The sequence below is a fragment of the Trematomus bernacchii genome, unplaced genomic scaffold (assembly GCF_902827165.1).
Source record: "Trematomus bernacchii unplaced genomic scaffold, fTreBer1.1, whole genome shotgun sequence".
NCBI lineage: Eukaryota > Metazoa > Chordata > Actinopteri > Perciformes > Nototheniidae > Trematomus > Trematomus bernacchii.
This window is the reverse complement of record NW_022987561.1, coordinates 460194-473608: the sequence shown is the minus strand read 5'-3', so window position 1 is coordinate 473608 and position 13415 is coordinate 460194. Positions and strand designations below refer to the sequence as shown.

Genomic DNA, 13415 nt, shown 5'->3' with positions numbered 1-13415 from the left:
TAGTGATAGGTGACAAGTGAAGGTGACATGGATCAGCTGTTCTCTCCTCTGCATTTGGACAGTTTAAGGACATAGAGTGGTGCAGGAATGAGTCCTAAAACCAAGAAATGTGTTGGCATTTTGCCACTTCCTGTTTCCTCGTCTGGAAGTCAATGGCTTTTTGGTTAAAAGCCTGAAATAAGATTTGTCATTTGACACACATTTTTTTTGTCTTTAACATTTTGTTCTACAACATAATATAATACATTAGCCACCGTTAGCTTAGCTGTGATGATGCACAGCCTCTTTGTGGCTTGGGCCCTTTGCTATTCCTACTAAAAATATGTCATCACTGCAGATTACAGCATTGTGTTTAAAAGTGTTAAATGAATCCAACTTAAAGTGTGAATATGAGGGGCAAAAAGACTTGTTTCTGGCTGTGGTGGATTCACATTGAAGCAGAGGGAGCAGATGTCCACTGATGTCCATGAGCCTCACCATCATTTGGTTTCTTTCCAGCTGCTTAACTCGTCACCTTGTTTGGGTAGTGAAGGCGTAATTGGCCCGTTTCTCTAAGAAGTGGCTCCTTCACCACAGGTACACAGCTTCTCCTGCAGCGTGTGATGCTGTGTCTGCTTAATATATTTTGCTCTTTCTTATTTAAAAGTCAGAGTTTCACTTTTTCAGCCAGGATGAGATATATTCCACTGCCGTTCGACATCCACACAGCTCCCTGTTTTTTATGTGGCTGTGGGAACATTGTTCAGAGAGCAGGTGCTCCACTTTGAAGCCTCTCAAAGATCATCAAAAAATGTGATCAGTGAAAGAAGGTAGGCAGGTGCGGAGAAAAGCCTCCTCACCGCCACAGGATCCATGTGTAGCTGAGTGGAGAGACATTGAATCCTCTCAAAGAGTGATGGCAGCTTCCTCTCCTCTCTGGGTTATAGATCAACTCATCTCTATAGATATCTCTCAGCTCACAATGAAGCCAAAAGTTATATAAAAGCCACACTAACTCACCAATCAAAATTCAAGTTGTATTTAGTAGGGATTTTCGACCATAGGTTTTCAATAAAAGCAGGTGTTACAGTCGCGATAGCTCACCTAGCATCAGTCCGTTTTCAGTCCCGAATTCTGACTTTAATCTCAGAATTCTGTGATCAAGACCTCAATTTTATTTTCTTAAACTTTTGGTCACATCCCCCAAATGATGGGCCCTAATCATCCAACGTATCTTTATGGCTTTGATTGTAGCAATTCAAAAAATTGAAAAAGCAACAAAACTGTCAGCTGGCGATGTTTCAGTGTTTGGTTAAAGAAGGCTTTTTAATGAGTATTTTCTTTAAGACTTTCTGTCCCATATGTTATTATGTGCTACTGATAACACCTGTGTGACCTCCCTGTCCTGTGCTCCATTAGGAACATCTGAACTACGTATCAGAAATCTCCCAAGAAGAGATCTTCATCCTGGACCCTGAACTGGTAGTCATGACAACGGTTGGCACCTCCCCCTCACCCTCAGCTATGCCGGACCTGGTTACCCCCGCCTCCGGCCTGGTGAACAGCAGGTTGGTCATCAGAGACGCTGGTTAACCCCTGACCTCACTTACAGAGCTGTGGTGTCAGTTAAAAAACACACTGACACACTGTGTGACCAGAGAAAATCCAGTCTCTCTGTCACACATCTCCCACTAATTACCTCAGTTCTAAACAGTCTTAACATACCTTTTATCTCAAACTCAAAACTTTACCTTAAAAGTAAAACAGACAGAGGTGAGCTGTTGTAAAGTCTTAAGGCAGTTTGCAGGAATGATTTCCTGTATCTGTCCTTGTGATGAGTTATATTCATTCACTACAAAATAAATCTCAGTGTATCTCAATCATGGCTGTTTGAAACATGCAGGCTAACGACCTGTCGGGGGGCCATTTAGTGTAACTGGGACCCCCGGGCAATAAGCATTTCATGTCACTGATGAATCAGTGAAATGTGCCCTGCAGCAGCGGATCATGAATCTACTTTTTCATGGCCTAGTGCAGCATTATGTGATGAAGCACACTACACACATGTGCATCCACCAGGAGGAATTAAAACTGTTACTGGAATAACTTTCATTAGAGCAGCACATTTAATCTAAATGTTATTGAAATCGCAATATGGACTAATCCAAAATGCTAATCTCAGTAAGCATCATATTTGGGTACAAATAAAGTTACTCCATGATCATTTTAGTATATATTTTACGGAACAGGATTAAGGGGCCACATGGGGGAAAATGTGGAGTATTAAGATTCTGAATATAATCTCAGAATTCTGAAGAGTCTGAAAAAATACTATTAAATCTTTTCAGAAAGCGTGTGTGTGAGGAGGAATGTGTGTGTGTGATATAAATGCAGTAGACCCACCTTTTCCTGTCCCCAGTGAAGTCCCGGCACCGCCTCGCTTCTCTTCATGTTTCCATTGTGTGAGCTGCTGCTGTGGTAGCTGTCCATCAAGCAGTCAGTCATTTGTATAAAAACAAAGACTCTCCATCTTTGTGCTTTTCTAGTCAAACATGTCCACCTATGTTTGACAGTTTTTTTAAAAAGACTTCTGAAGATTTACATTTCTCCTTTTTTACTTGACACACCTCATTCAACACACACACACACACACACACACACACACACACACACACACACACACACACATGCACGTGCATTGTGGGCTGTCATACAGTCCATTGCTGTAATAATAGCAGAGACATGGCTTGTCTTGACCAATAGTGAACTGCTGATATTGTTTTAAAAATGTGTGTGTCATCTTCATAAGTATGATACTACAGACACCACGACTTTAAAAATGTTAAGTTGAAGAGGATTTAGTCCAGAGTGTGTGTGGGGTCCATGACGGGACGTTTGTCAGTCCATCGTTACCCAGAATACACCACAGGTCATTTATCTGATGACCAACCAACATAGACGTGTACTAACTAACCGCCCTATAATATAGTTGTTATAAAAAAATGATATATATTTTTGTATTGATTGAGTAATAGAAGTTATGTGAGTTATTATTATATTATCAATATCAGAGCATACAAGGACCTACAATTCCCTGGTGGATATCAATGTTAAACATTTTATAAAAACTAAATATCAGTAAAAAAGTGAAATATAAAAAATAAAAAACAGCCACTATAGACAGTTTCCATTTGAAAAACCTATTTGTAGGTTGGTATTAAATGACACATTATACAGTATATTAAAATATGTTTGAAAACAGCTAAACCGGCACTGTCCTCAGCATTCATAAAGAAAATATCTATAATATTTCTTAATGTGAATTTGGATCATGACACAGGTGTGTTGATGTGGGTCCATTGGCTCCAGATACATCTGTGATCAACAGTTAGTCTCCTGTCTGACCATGGCTGTGCTGAATATTTAATAATACGTTCTTTTCTGGTGATTTTTGTTTTTTTTAGAGAAAGCACCTCTAGTCAGTCCTCCAACCAGGTGTTTGTGTACCCCATCACCTCCACCTCCACCCCCCCTTCACCCTCTGCTCCCAGGTAAAACACATAACACTCAAACTACTGTACACTAACACGTCCTCTGAGAGCAGCTTCCCTTTACCCACTGTGTGTGTGAGTGTGTGCATTCAGCGGAATCTGGTGCAATCCGGTGGTTTTAATCATTAGTGTCTTTATTAATACTAAAACACCAGTATATACTGAAATAAACACATTTTTTAATCCCATTTTCACACATTTTTGCTTCATTTGAATTGTTCTAAAGTCGGTTCAACGTAAAACTGAGAAGCATCATAAGGCAATATTGTGTTTGTTTCAGTCAGAGAGTGGATGTCAGGTTGCATCATGACACCCATATACAGTATATCTGAATGCTGTGGAAGGCTCTCTCTGATTGGTTGATCAGGTACATGCTAATGTAGCTGTGCTGCTCCACAGGTTTATCTGTTAAGCCTGTGGAGCCTGTTAGAGGGCAAAGCGTGCATGAGCAACAACTGCATAATTCTCTGTGTTTATATAAATGCATGAATAATATTTCCATCTGCATTTCTCCAGTGCCTTCTCCTGCCAAGTGTTACTATAATATTTGCTGTGTGTGTGTGTCCTTGGTTAACACATTCTCCTGCTTGCCCTGCCTCCGCATGAAATCCTTTTAAACATATTTACACACACATGCACAGATTAAATACTCACCTACAGAAACCCGAAGCTCTTTACGCGCTCTCTGCAGAATAAGAAGATGTGGGTTTTTTTTATGTCAACAAATCCCATCACTGTCTCTACAAGCCCACTGGTTTACACTGCATGGATCTTTAAAGACTGTATGCTTTCATTTGTTAAAACAAGTCCCAAAAAAATGCTGTTTTATGTAAATATAAACAGAAGGAATAAATTGTGCATTTATTGGGGAATACTTTCAGTGGTGGAATAATATGGATGCAGGGGGGGGTGTATCTATGTATGTTGGTGCTGGGTTTTGTACGGTCATGAAAAACCTGGAAAAGCCATTGAAATGTTAAATGCAATTTCCATGGCCTGGATAATTTTTGAAAAGTGGATTTAGTTGCATCAAATAAAAGTACAAATGTATCCAAGCACCGAAATAGTATGTCTAGTTTATAACGTTAATGGGCCTGTAACCGTTGCAGTGTTTTGGTGGTGAGACGGCCCACCAGCTCAGACTTCTGTAGCATTAGTAAGCTCACCATGCCGCCAAGATGCAGCTCCTATAACTTATGGCTTTACGGTATAAGGACAATTACCAATTATGGCTTTACAACATCCTTAAAGCAGAGATACTGTTAAATCATGAATTGGCACTCATTCATGTCATTCGAGGACACCAGTTGTCTTTTCGCAGCTATGTTTTCCAGACAGCCAGATTGTAGCAAGATTTGCCCGTGGTGAGAGAAAGTATGTCTGCACATTTGGGCATGCTTCATTTTTTACGAGACCTTTACTGGCAGAAGTAAATGGATTTGCGTATGAGTAATTGAATTAATAAAAATATGTTAATTAGGTACATGTTCATCTATGGCTCATTAATAGGTCCTACCAATCAGACGGTCCATGGTTCGATCACACCCCCTTTAGTCAGGGTCATCATGATACCTAACCCCACACACACACTACTGTAGGAGTGTGTGTGTGAGTGGCTTTGGATAGAAGCCAGCTGAATGACATATGATCGAATGTAATCTGTTCTCCTGATAGCATAATGTGATGTGTTTACTCTTTAATATCTGTGCTCTTTTGTACCGTTTCCATAACGAGTGCTAGTTGATAGTGTAAACACGAGGCAGTGCCAGCGTGGATAAAGTCAATGACCCCGTGAACAACGACGCGGCTGTTTGGATTACAGCCGGGAACTCTATTTACTCTTTATGTCATCTGAGTGTAATTATCTGATTTATCGAGCATGAACACTGTGATTATCAGCTGCTGTAACAGACTATATGAAAACCTGCTGTTATAAACACTTTGAAGGATAAGGAATTTGAGCTGGATTTAAAAAAAAAGCAAAATAAAGATTAGCATAGAGAACAGAAAGAGGGACTACATAAAGTAATAGGTACAATGTGAGTACAGGCAGAGCAACACAACCTGCTGATCCTTACACCACTTCCCCCCCCGGCTATGCGTGAGTGCGCTTGCACGTGTGTGTGCATGTGTGTTGGCGGGCTGATTTGCAATGCTGAGTGCACTGAGTGGGAGGATGAGGAGGAGAGAGGAGACCGAGAGGGTTTAGGAAGAAGATGGAGTCAGAAAAACAGCGGATGGAGAGAGAAATGCAGTCAGTGCACTCCAGAGTCACACCAATCTGCTGTACTTAGACACACACACACACACACACACACACACACACACACACAGTTTGCCCACGCAGGGCCAGAGGTGAACGTTATTCCTCCCACTATAATTACCTCTCTCTCTTCTGCCCCCTATCCCTCTGTCTCTCTGACAAACACACTGAACGACTCCCACACACCAAACATTTTGTTTTGAAATGATTTCTGAGCTGATAGCTTCACACTTTACTCTTCAGCATCAGGTGCAAAGCTGTTTAAGCAGACACAAGACTATCAGCTCAGGGTTTTTAAGAGTGGAGTGAGGGATATTCCAGAAAAACAACTTGGTGAATTCGACTAATTCTGGGTGATATCACAGTTTGTGGCATACATTACTTCCCAATGAATTTGTATGTACAGTAGATGCATGTAGCTGACGTAGGAACAGCGTAACTTGTGCATGAAGTCTGAATAAAGCCTGAGGGTCTTCTTTACCATCCGTGCCTAAAGTGTGGCTATAAAACTCCGTGTCTAAGTAGGAAGAAGGTGGTGCTCACACTGGAAAACTGTTTAAAGAAACATTGTAAACAAGCGGCCGGATGCAAACTGTGGTCCTCAATCTCAACGTAAGCTAAGATAGAACTTTGTGTATCCTGGCTATTCAGCAGTAGCAGTAGAACGAGTGGAAATATACCAGGAATAGTGTCCATGAGCCGTCAGTCATTCCATGTGACGTGGATAATATGTGAAGATGATAGCCACAGAGAGAAAGTGTTGGCGTGTCGTGGTGCATTGTGCCACTGCTTAAGGACTTTTACATCATGTAAAGGGTGAGAGTCATTGAGCTCCTGACGTCACCACCTAACATTCACGCTCCCCTCCAGGACAGAGCCAGTCTGTAGGCGTCCACTGTCCTCACACTGTGTTGCGGTGGAGTGTGGAGGATGAGTTCAGGAGCCTGAGGACAGATCTGCTGTCTGCTGGTACGGCACCGGAAACTTCTGCAACGCTTCTACAACTGCAGCAGCGCGAGCAGGCGGTGGTGGGAGGGGGATTGGATTTTAATATCCTTTAGGCTCCTCCTCTCACAGGTATCACGGACGATGGGTAGATTGTTGGTAGATGTTCGGATGATTCTTGGTAGTTTGGTACAGATGATATTCTGGGCAGTTTAAGCAGAGCCCTCCTGTCCTGAGCCATGTACCCAGATCTTGTACTTGAGTAACAGTTGAAGTACCAGAGTGTAGGAATACTCTGTTACAGTAAAAGTCCTGCATTCAACATTTTACTCAAGTAAAAGTACAAAAGTATTAGCATCAAAATAAAGTTAAAGTACCAAAGATATGTGCAGATTGGTCCATTTCAGAATAATATATATGATATGTTTTATAATGATTGATCATGAAAGTGTTCTCAAAGCTGGTAAAGGTGCAGCTAGTTTGAATGACTTTGTATACTGCAGGGTAGCTTGTGGATTTACTCCAGGTGGAACTAAAGTCTGATTTAACACTTGATTATATTTCACATCATTCATCCACATCTGTAAAGTAACTAAAGGTATTAAATACATGTAGTGGAGGAAAAGTACAACATTTACCTCTGAACTGTAGAGGAGAAGAAGAACAAAGTAGCATAAATGGAAATACTGCTATACGCTGCTTTTTCTTCACGTATTGAACACCCTGAGCAATGTCACATAACTTCTGCTTAAAACACTTTTCTTCTGGTGTTATGTCACTTATGCTCATTATCTCAGTGCTCAACTCTTTATCAAGACAGGATCCACGTTCCTCAGATACCCTGACTGCAGTGAAGCTTGTGGCTCAGAGTTTTTACAGTCATCACTAACTGACATAGGGTCTCACATTTAAAATGATGAGAGTGTTTTCCTTTGAATGACCTGACAGGGATGTTAAATACCCTAAAAGGTTCACCAAAAGAAATGTCTTTAGGGAAAATATGTCGTAACTACTTCTGAAGGAGCTTGTTTTGTTGTTCTCTGTGTTCTGCAGCAGCTCTTCCCAGAGGCAGCGAGTGAACAGTGACAGCTCTGCAGCTGAAGCTCTGACACACAGCGCTGCACCTGTGGCCAGTAAGCTCAGCAGGTGAGTTCACTCAGACACACACACTTTATCGTTTTTGTTGGCAAAGAAGACGCTCCAAGTACAACAACGGTTACATAATTGGTGATTTGACAAGTTAACCAGAAAAGAAAAAGCCTGCATTAATGCAAACAAAGGTGAGCAAACAGATGCTGTCTCTCTCGCTTGCTGGGCGCAACAGCCCAGAAAATCTTCCATCAGGAGAACATCCCTTTCAGAAACAATGCAAATATAAAATTACAAATGTGCCAAAACACATGCAGATGAAGAAACCTCTTCACCATTGAACCCTTCTCACACTCAACAATCTCCATCTTGCTACACAACAGAAGTTACGAGACCAGCTGCAGTTGCAGTTGGTACAGTAAACACAGCAATATACAAATAAAGGTTATACATTTGACTATTTAAGTAACGTACCACTTTACTGCTGTTCATTTGGTTAAAGAGCAGTCTATTGATTTGTTACCACAGAAAGCGTATGTGGCCATCGTCACTTCCAGTTAGAGCACTGAAGCATCTTGAGACTTCTCTCAAATGTTTTACTCTTTAATTCTTCATGAAAAAGACAGGGGACAGTCACTGGTACGGAGGCGTGGTCCCCGAACATAGGTACAGAATCAAGTATTTACTCCCAACAGGAAGTAACCCAAAGTTTGCACTCATTTCACTTTGCAAAGGCCGGCTCTACACTACTACTGTCCTTTTAAGTGCAAAACAAAGGAGCCTTTTATGACACATTCATACATGTAAATGTATCGTTATGTTCTCATATGTTCTGTGTCTGATTTGTGTTTTGCAGGGCGGGTTGCATCCATCGTTCCAACACCACTGCTGCTGATTTCAAACCAAGACTGAGGTAAGAACACCTGCAAACACATTTAAATCAACAAATCACAGAACATCACAATGAACCTCTTAACATAGGACATGGAATAATGTCTCAGCACTAACCTGTAAAGCTAACACACAAAGAGAGGACATTACATTACTGTCTCTGTGTGGACTTTTCATTCACCACCAACCCGTTCTCACAGCTCTGTGATTTTGTCAGTTTGAGCCGAGTTTCTGTCACATGACGCTGCTCATTAAAACATACCGGTACTCATTAAAGCAAAACAGTCCTCCGCTCATTAAAACACTATGCCACCGTCAAAGGAAGTACATGCAGTGATGCCTGCACCCTGAAAAGTCCAATATGTGTGTGTGGATCACATCTTTTGTTTAGTTATAAAAACATGTATTTAACATGATTTTTCTGTATTTGTTTACACCAGATTAGTTCCTTTAATTATTAATCCAGACGGAAAAAGATGCAGTTGAAAAAAATCTTGTTTGTTTAGGACCAGTGTATGAAAACTGACAACACACAGGTGTCAAAAAGACCTGTGTTCATGTTTTTGAGCACTGCAAATGTATCAATGAACAGGAAGTGGTTGATCAGCTGTTCTTTGTCCAGACAGGAGAAGATCCAGAAGACAAGCGAGACTGAGAGGGAGCGAGAAACAGGTAATACACACACACACACACACACACACACACACACACACACACACACACACACACACACACACACACACACACACACACACACACACACAGTCAGCTACGATGTTCAGATCTGTGTTTACATCATAGGTTGGAAATACTTATGTACCTTTACTGAGTACTGTACTTGTACTTTACTTGAGTATTTCTATTTAGTGCTACCTAGTAATTATACTCCACTACATTTAAAGGGGAAATAATGTTATTGTACTCCATTACATTTATTAAACAGCTTTACAGTAGCTACTTTTTACAAAATTCATCTCTAAAAATGTAACTAGTTAGTAACTCTTTAAGTCATCACAAAAGAGTCAAATTATTTAAATATTTTACAAAAAGTCAATGAGAACTTTGTTTGTCTACAACAGTTAAATGCTACTTGATGCAACAATATCATATAGAAATGTCACATATATAAATATAATTATATACACACAGTTTGCTGATAAAATGTTTGTACTTAAGTAGGATTTCAAATGTATTTGTAATGAAGTATATTGACAATAGTAAACAAAGAATCTGAATACTTCTTCCACCTCTGCTGTACATGTCATTTACTGTAGATGAATCTATTAGAGACAAGCGGTAACAGCAGGGACACACTACCTACAGTGTGTGTGTGTGTGTGTGTGTGTGTGTGTGTGTGTGTGTGTGTGTGTGTGTGTGTGTGTGTGTGTGTGTGTGTGTGTGTGTGTGTGTGTGTGTGTGTGTGTGTGTGTGTGTGTGTGTGTGTGTGTGTGTGTGTGTGTGTGTGTGTGTGTGTGTGTGTGTGTGTGTGTGTGTGTGTGTGTGTGTGTGTGTGTGTGTGTGTGTGTGTGTGTGTGTGTGTGTGTGTGTGTGTGTGTGTGTGTGTGGTGTGTGTGTGTGTGTGTGTGTGTGTGTGTGTGTGTGTGTGTGTGTGTGTGTGTGTGTGTGTGTGTGTGTGTGTGTGTGTGTGTGTGTGATATAAAGAAAAGTGGGACAGCTCCTGTGTCTCCAGACAGACAGTTTTTGTTCTCTGACACATATTTCCTCCACCTGTGTCTCTGGGCGCTCTCGTTGCATGCTGGGAGTTGTCTGTCAGCGTCTCCGTGGTTTCTCTCTCTGCGCCGAGTTTGCCAGCAGTTTATTTTGGATTCCAGTTTTGGTGTTTTTGCCACTTAAGCTGAACACAACCCAGTTCTCGCAGTCAGTGATTAAGAAGTGTCTGGAATCTGTCCCATGATGCAACAGCAGCCACTGATACAGAAAGGCTGTTATTTCTCAAAGACACATGTTGAGCCAGCAAGTAATCCCAGCTACTTAAGATACACATGCATTCAATGACATCTTTAAAGGATCATTCTAGCTGGAGTAAGTTTCAACAAGTTTTCACATTTGAATATAAAAGGCTTTAAACCTGGATATCAAACTCTGTGCATTTGTACAACATCTTGGGAGGATTCAATGTAACATGTCTTGTGTCAACAACTAGACCTATTTTGACTTTGAACAAGATGAAGGATTTGAGTCATTCACATGGATTAGTTGTTCACAAAGTAAAAATATTAGACGAAATAAATAGGGTGTGACCCCTGGAAGCACATAGAACATCTGTGTTTGACACACACACCTTCTATGATGTTAGTCTCTATCCCACAGTATCTTTGTTATAAACTCTGAGTATGAGACACAAATAATCCACAGGTTATACGTTTTCTTTAGATTTCAATCATAAAATATTATATAACATACATCTCTTAACAGTTCTAAAAACAATATTTCAGTTGATCGGTTCAGTTATTTCCTTACACAGTACTCACATGTTTATTGAAAGACATTGTACTGCTGTGATGAATGAGCCTCTACACTGAAAGCCCTTCAGTGTGACTGTACTGACAGATGTTCTAAAATAAATACGTTTGAAAATATTGTTCATATGAAGCAGTACCTATTTGATTTAGATGTCCCTCTCACCTCTTACACGTGTGAATGTTGATTTTAGATATACTTGATTTCAGCTGAAGCCATGTCTGATACCGATGCAGTTTGTTTCAAGAAAAAAGGAGCAAACCTCTTTTTTATGCTACATGCATACCTCTTCTTATTCTTATTCTAATGCAGACATGGTTCCTCTCTCAATCTCTCTCTCTCTCTCTCTCTCTCTCTCTCTCTCTCTCTCTCTCTCTCTCTCTCTCTCTCTCTCTCTCTCTCTCTCTCTCTCTCTCTCTCTCTCTCACATACACACACACACACACACACACACACACACACACACACACACTTGTGTCACTTGCTCCATTGAACCCTCAGTTTGATGCAGACAACCTGTCTGACCCTTATGGGAGCTGTGTGTGTGTGTAGGGGTTCTTTGAAGAGACAGAAAGAAGGGGGGGGGGGCAGGTCTTGCATATCCTCTCTGCTTCCATAAATCTCCCCTCCTCATGTCTTTGGACCGACCCCTCATTTTCTCTGCTTTATTTTAATTCCTTCCCTGGGCTAAATGACTTTAATTCTTGCATCTAACAGTGTGTGTGTGTGTGTGTGTTGGCTGTTTGTGCTTTGTGTGTTGTTTTTGGTTTGTCTTACAGGCACAAACGCTATTAGAGATTTCTGAAGTCTCTCTCTTTCTCCCCCACCCCACCACCCCCCCACCCCTCTAAGCCTCACATAACTGGATTAGGACTCAGCTATTTAGAGAGAGGAGTGAGAGCGAGTATTGAGGTCAACCTAATAAACATTCACCTCATAAGGCTGCAGTCTGTGTTTCACATGGTTTCCATTATCACCATTTATTACCTTTGTCTAATTCACTATCTGGAACTGTATGCGAACGCCACATTGTATATTTACCTGTTTTTATTAGAATGTGGAGATTGATAGAAATATGAACACAATATGAACCTGAGCTTTAGAGATAGGGTTCATGCAAGACTGTTGTATAACACCATCGTTTCCCGTAAGCTACAATTTATTTATCAAACTTTTGTAAACAAATACATAATGGTGCACCACATAATCTAAAGAAGCACATATTCATGTTGCACGACTAGCAGCTAATCTGCAGCATCCGGACTGTGTGCTCTGATTAGATTATATTGACTGTGACCAAACAACATACCAACTGTCATCAGATGCTCATTCAAATGTGCTGGATTCTGATTGGTACACAGAGAATGTGCTTTTTGCCAAAGAGAGATGATTTACTCCATTCACCTCTGCCTGCAGATTGGTGGGGTATTTAGCATTTTCATTTACATGAGTTTATATTGACTATCTTGTCTCTGTCTGTCTCTCTGTCAGAGATGTTGATCGAGTGTGTGAAGAACAAGGATGAGAAGAAGGTGAGTTTATGGAATGAATCAATAACCATTAATAACAACAGATGTAATGTTGTCTCTCAAAACAGTGTTTGCTATCACTTAACATATAACTCCATGTCTGTTTAGCTTCTTGAAATTATACTACTTCCGAACAAGGTGGTATCGGCAAAAGAGTAAATTCACAATGACACATACAAAGTCATTCAAACCAGCTGCACCTTTACCCGCTTTGATAACACTTTCAATAGTTATAATCAAAACATATCATATATACAGTGACAAGAAAAGTAAGTGAACCCTTTGGAACAACCTGCATTTATGTATACATTTGTTCCAAAATATGGTCTTCACCTAAGTAACAAAAATGAACGAACACAATCTGTCCTCAATAGACCTACGATCAAGAATTGTTGATTTGCACAACGCTGCTGGGAAACTGTTAGGTAGTGTGATTAAACTAATGTTGAATTATAGGGGAAGAACTCGCAGCACTACTGTACGTATGGCAGAAATAAAGCACTGCATATCAAATGATAACATCATCCCAAAGGCGATGTTCAGTCAAATCATGATCTTGGGCTGCTTTGCCGACTCGGGGCCTGGACAGTTTGCCATTGTCAAAAGAAAAATGAATTCTCAAGTGTATCATGATATCCCGCAGGATAATGTCAGAGAAGGGTTCACATACTTTTTCTTGCCACTGTA

At 40.6% G+C, this 13415-nt stretch overlaps 1 protein-coding gene across 8 annotated transcripts in view; it reads left to right on the top strand.

Annotated features, from left to right (window-relative positions):
- The window catches only part of dgkza (diacylglycerol kinase, zeta a), a 77792-nt gene that overhangs the window by 58532 nt on the left and 5845 nt on the right, over positions 1-13415 (top strand). For 5 of the 8 annotated variants that reach the window (XM_034124115.1, XM_034124114.1, XM_034124111.1 and 2 more), the window contains 6 exons: positions 1399-1547; positions 3444-3530; positions 7792-7884; positions 8684-8740; positions 9341-9390; positions 12691-12731. In XM_034124115.1, coding sequence (XP_033980006.1) covers positions 1399-1547; positions 3444-3530; positions 7792-7884; positions 8684-8740; positions 9341-9390; positions 12691-12731 — 477 coding nt within the window. The remainder of the gene's footprint in view (positions 1-1398; positions 1548-3443; positions 3531-7791; positions 7885-8683; positions 8741-9340; positions 9391-12690; positions 12732-13415) is intronic. The other 3 variants (XM_034124110.1, XM_034124116.1, XM_034124112.1) reach the window with 2 other exon arrangements.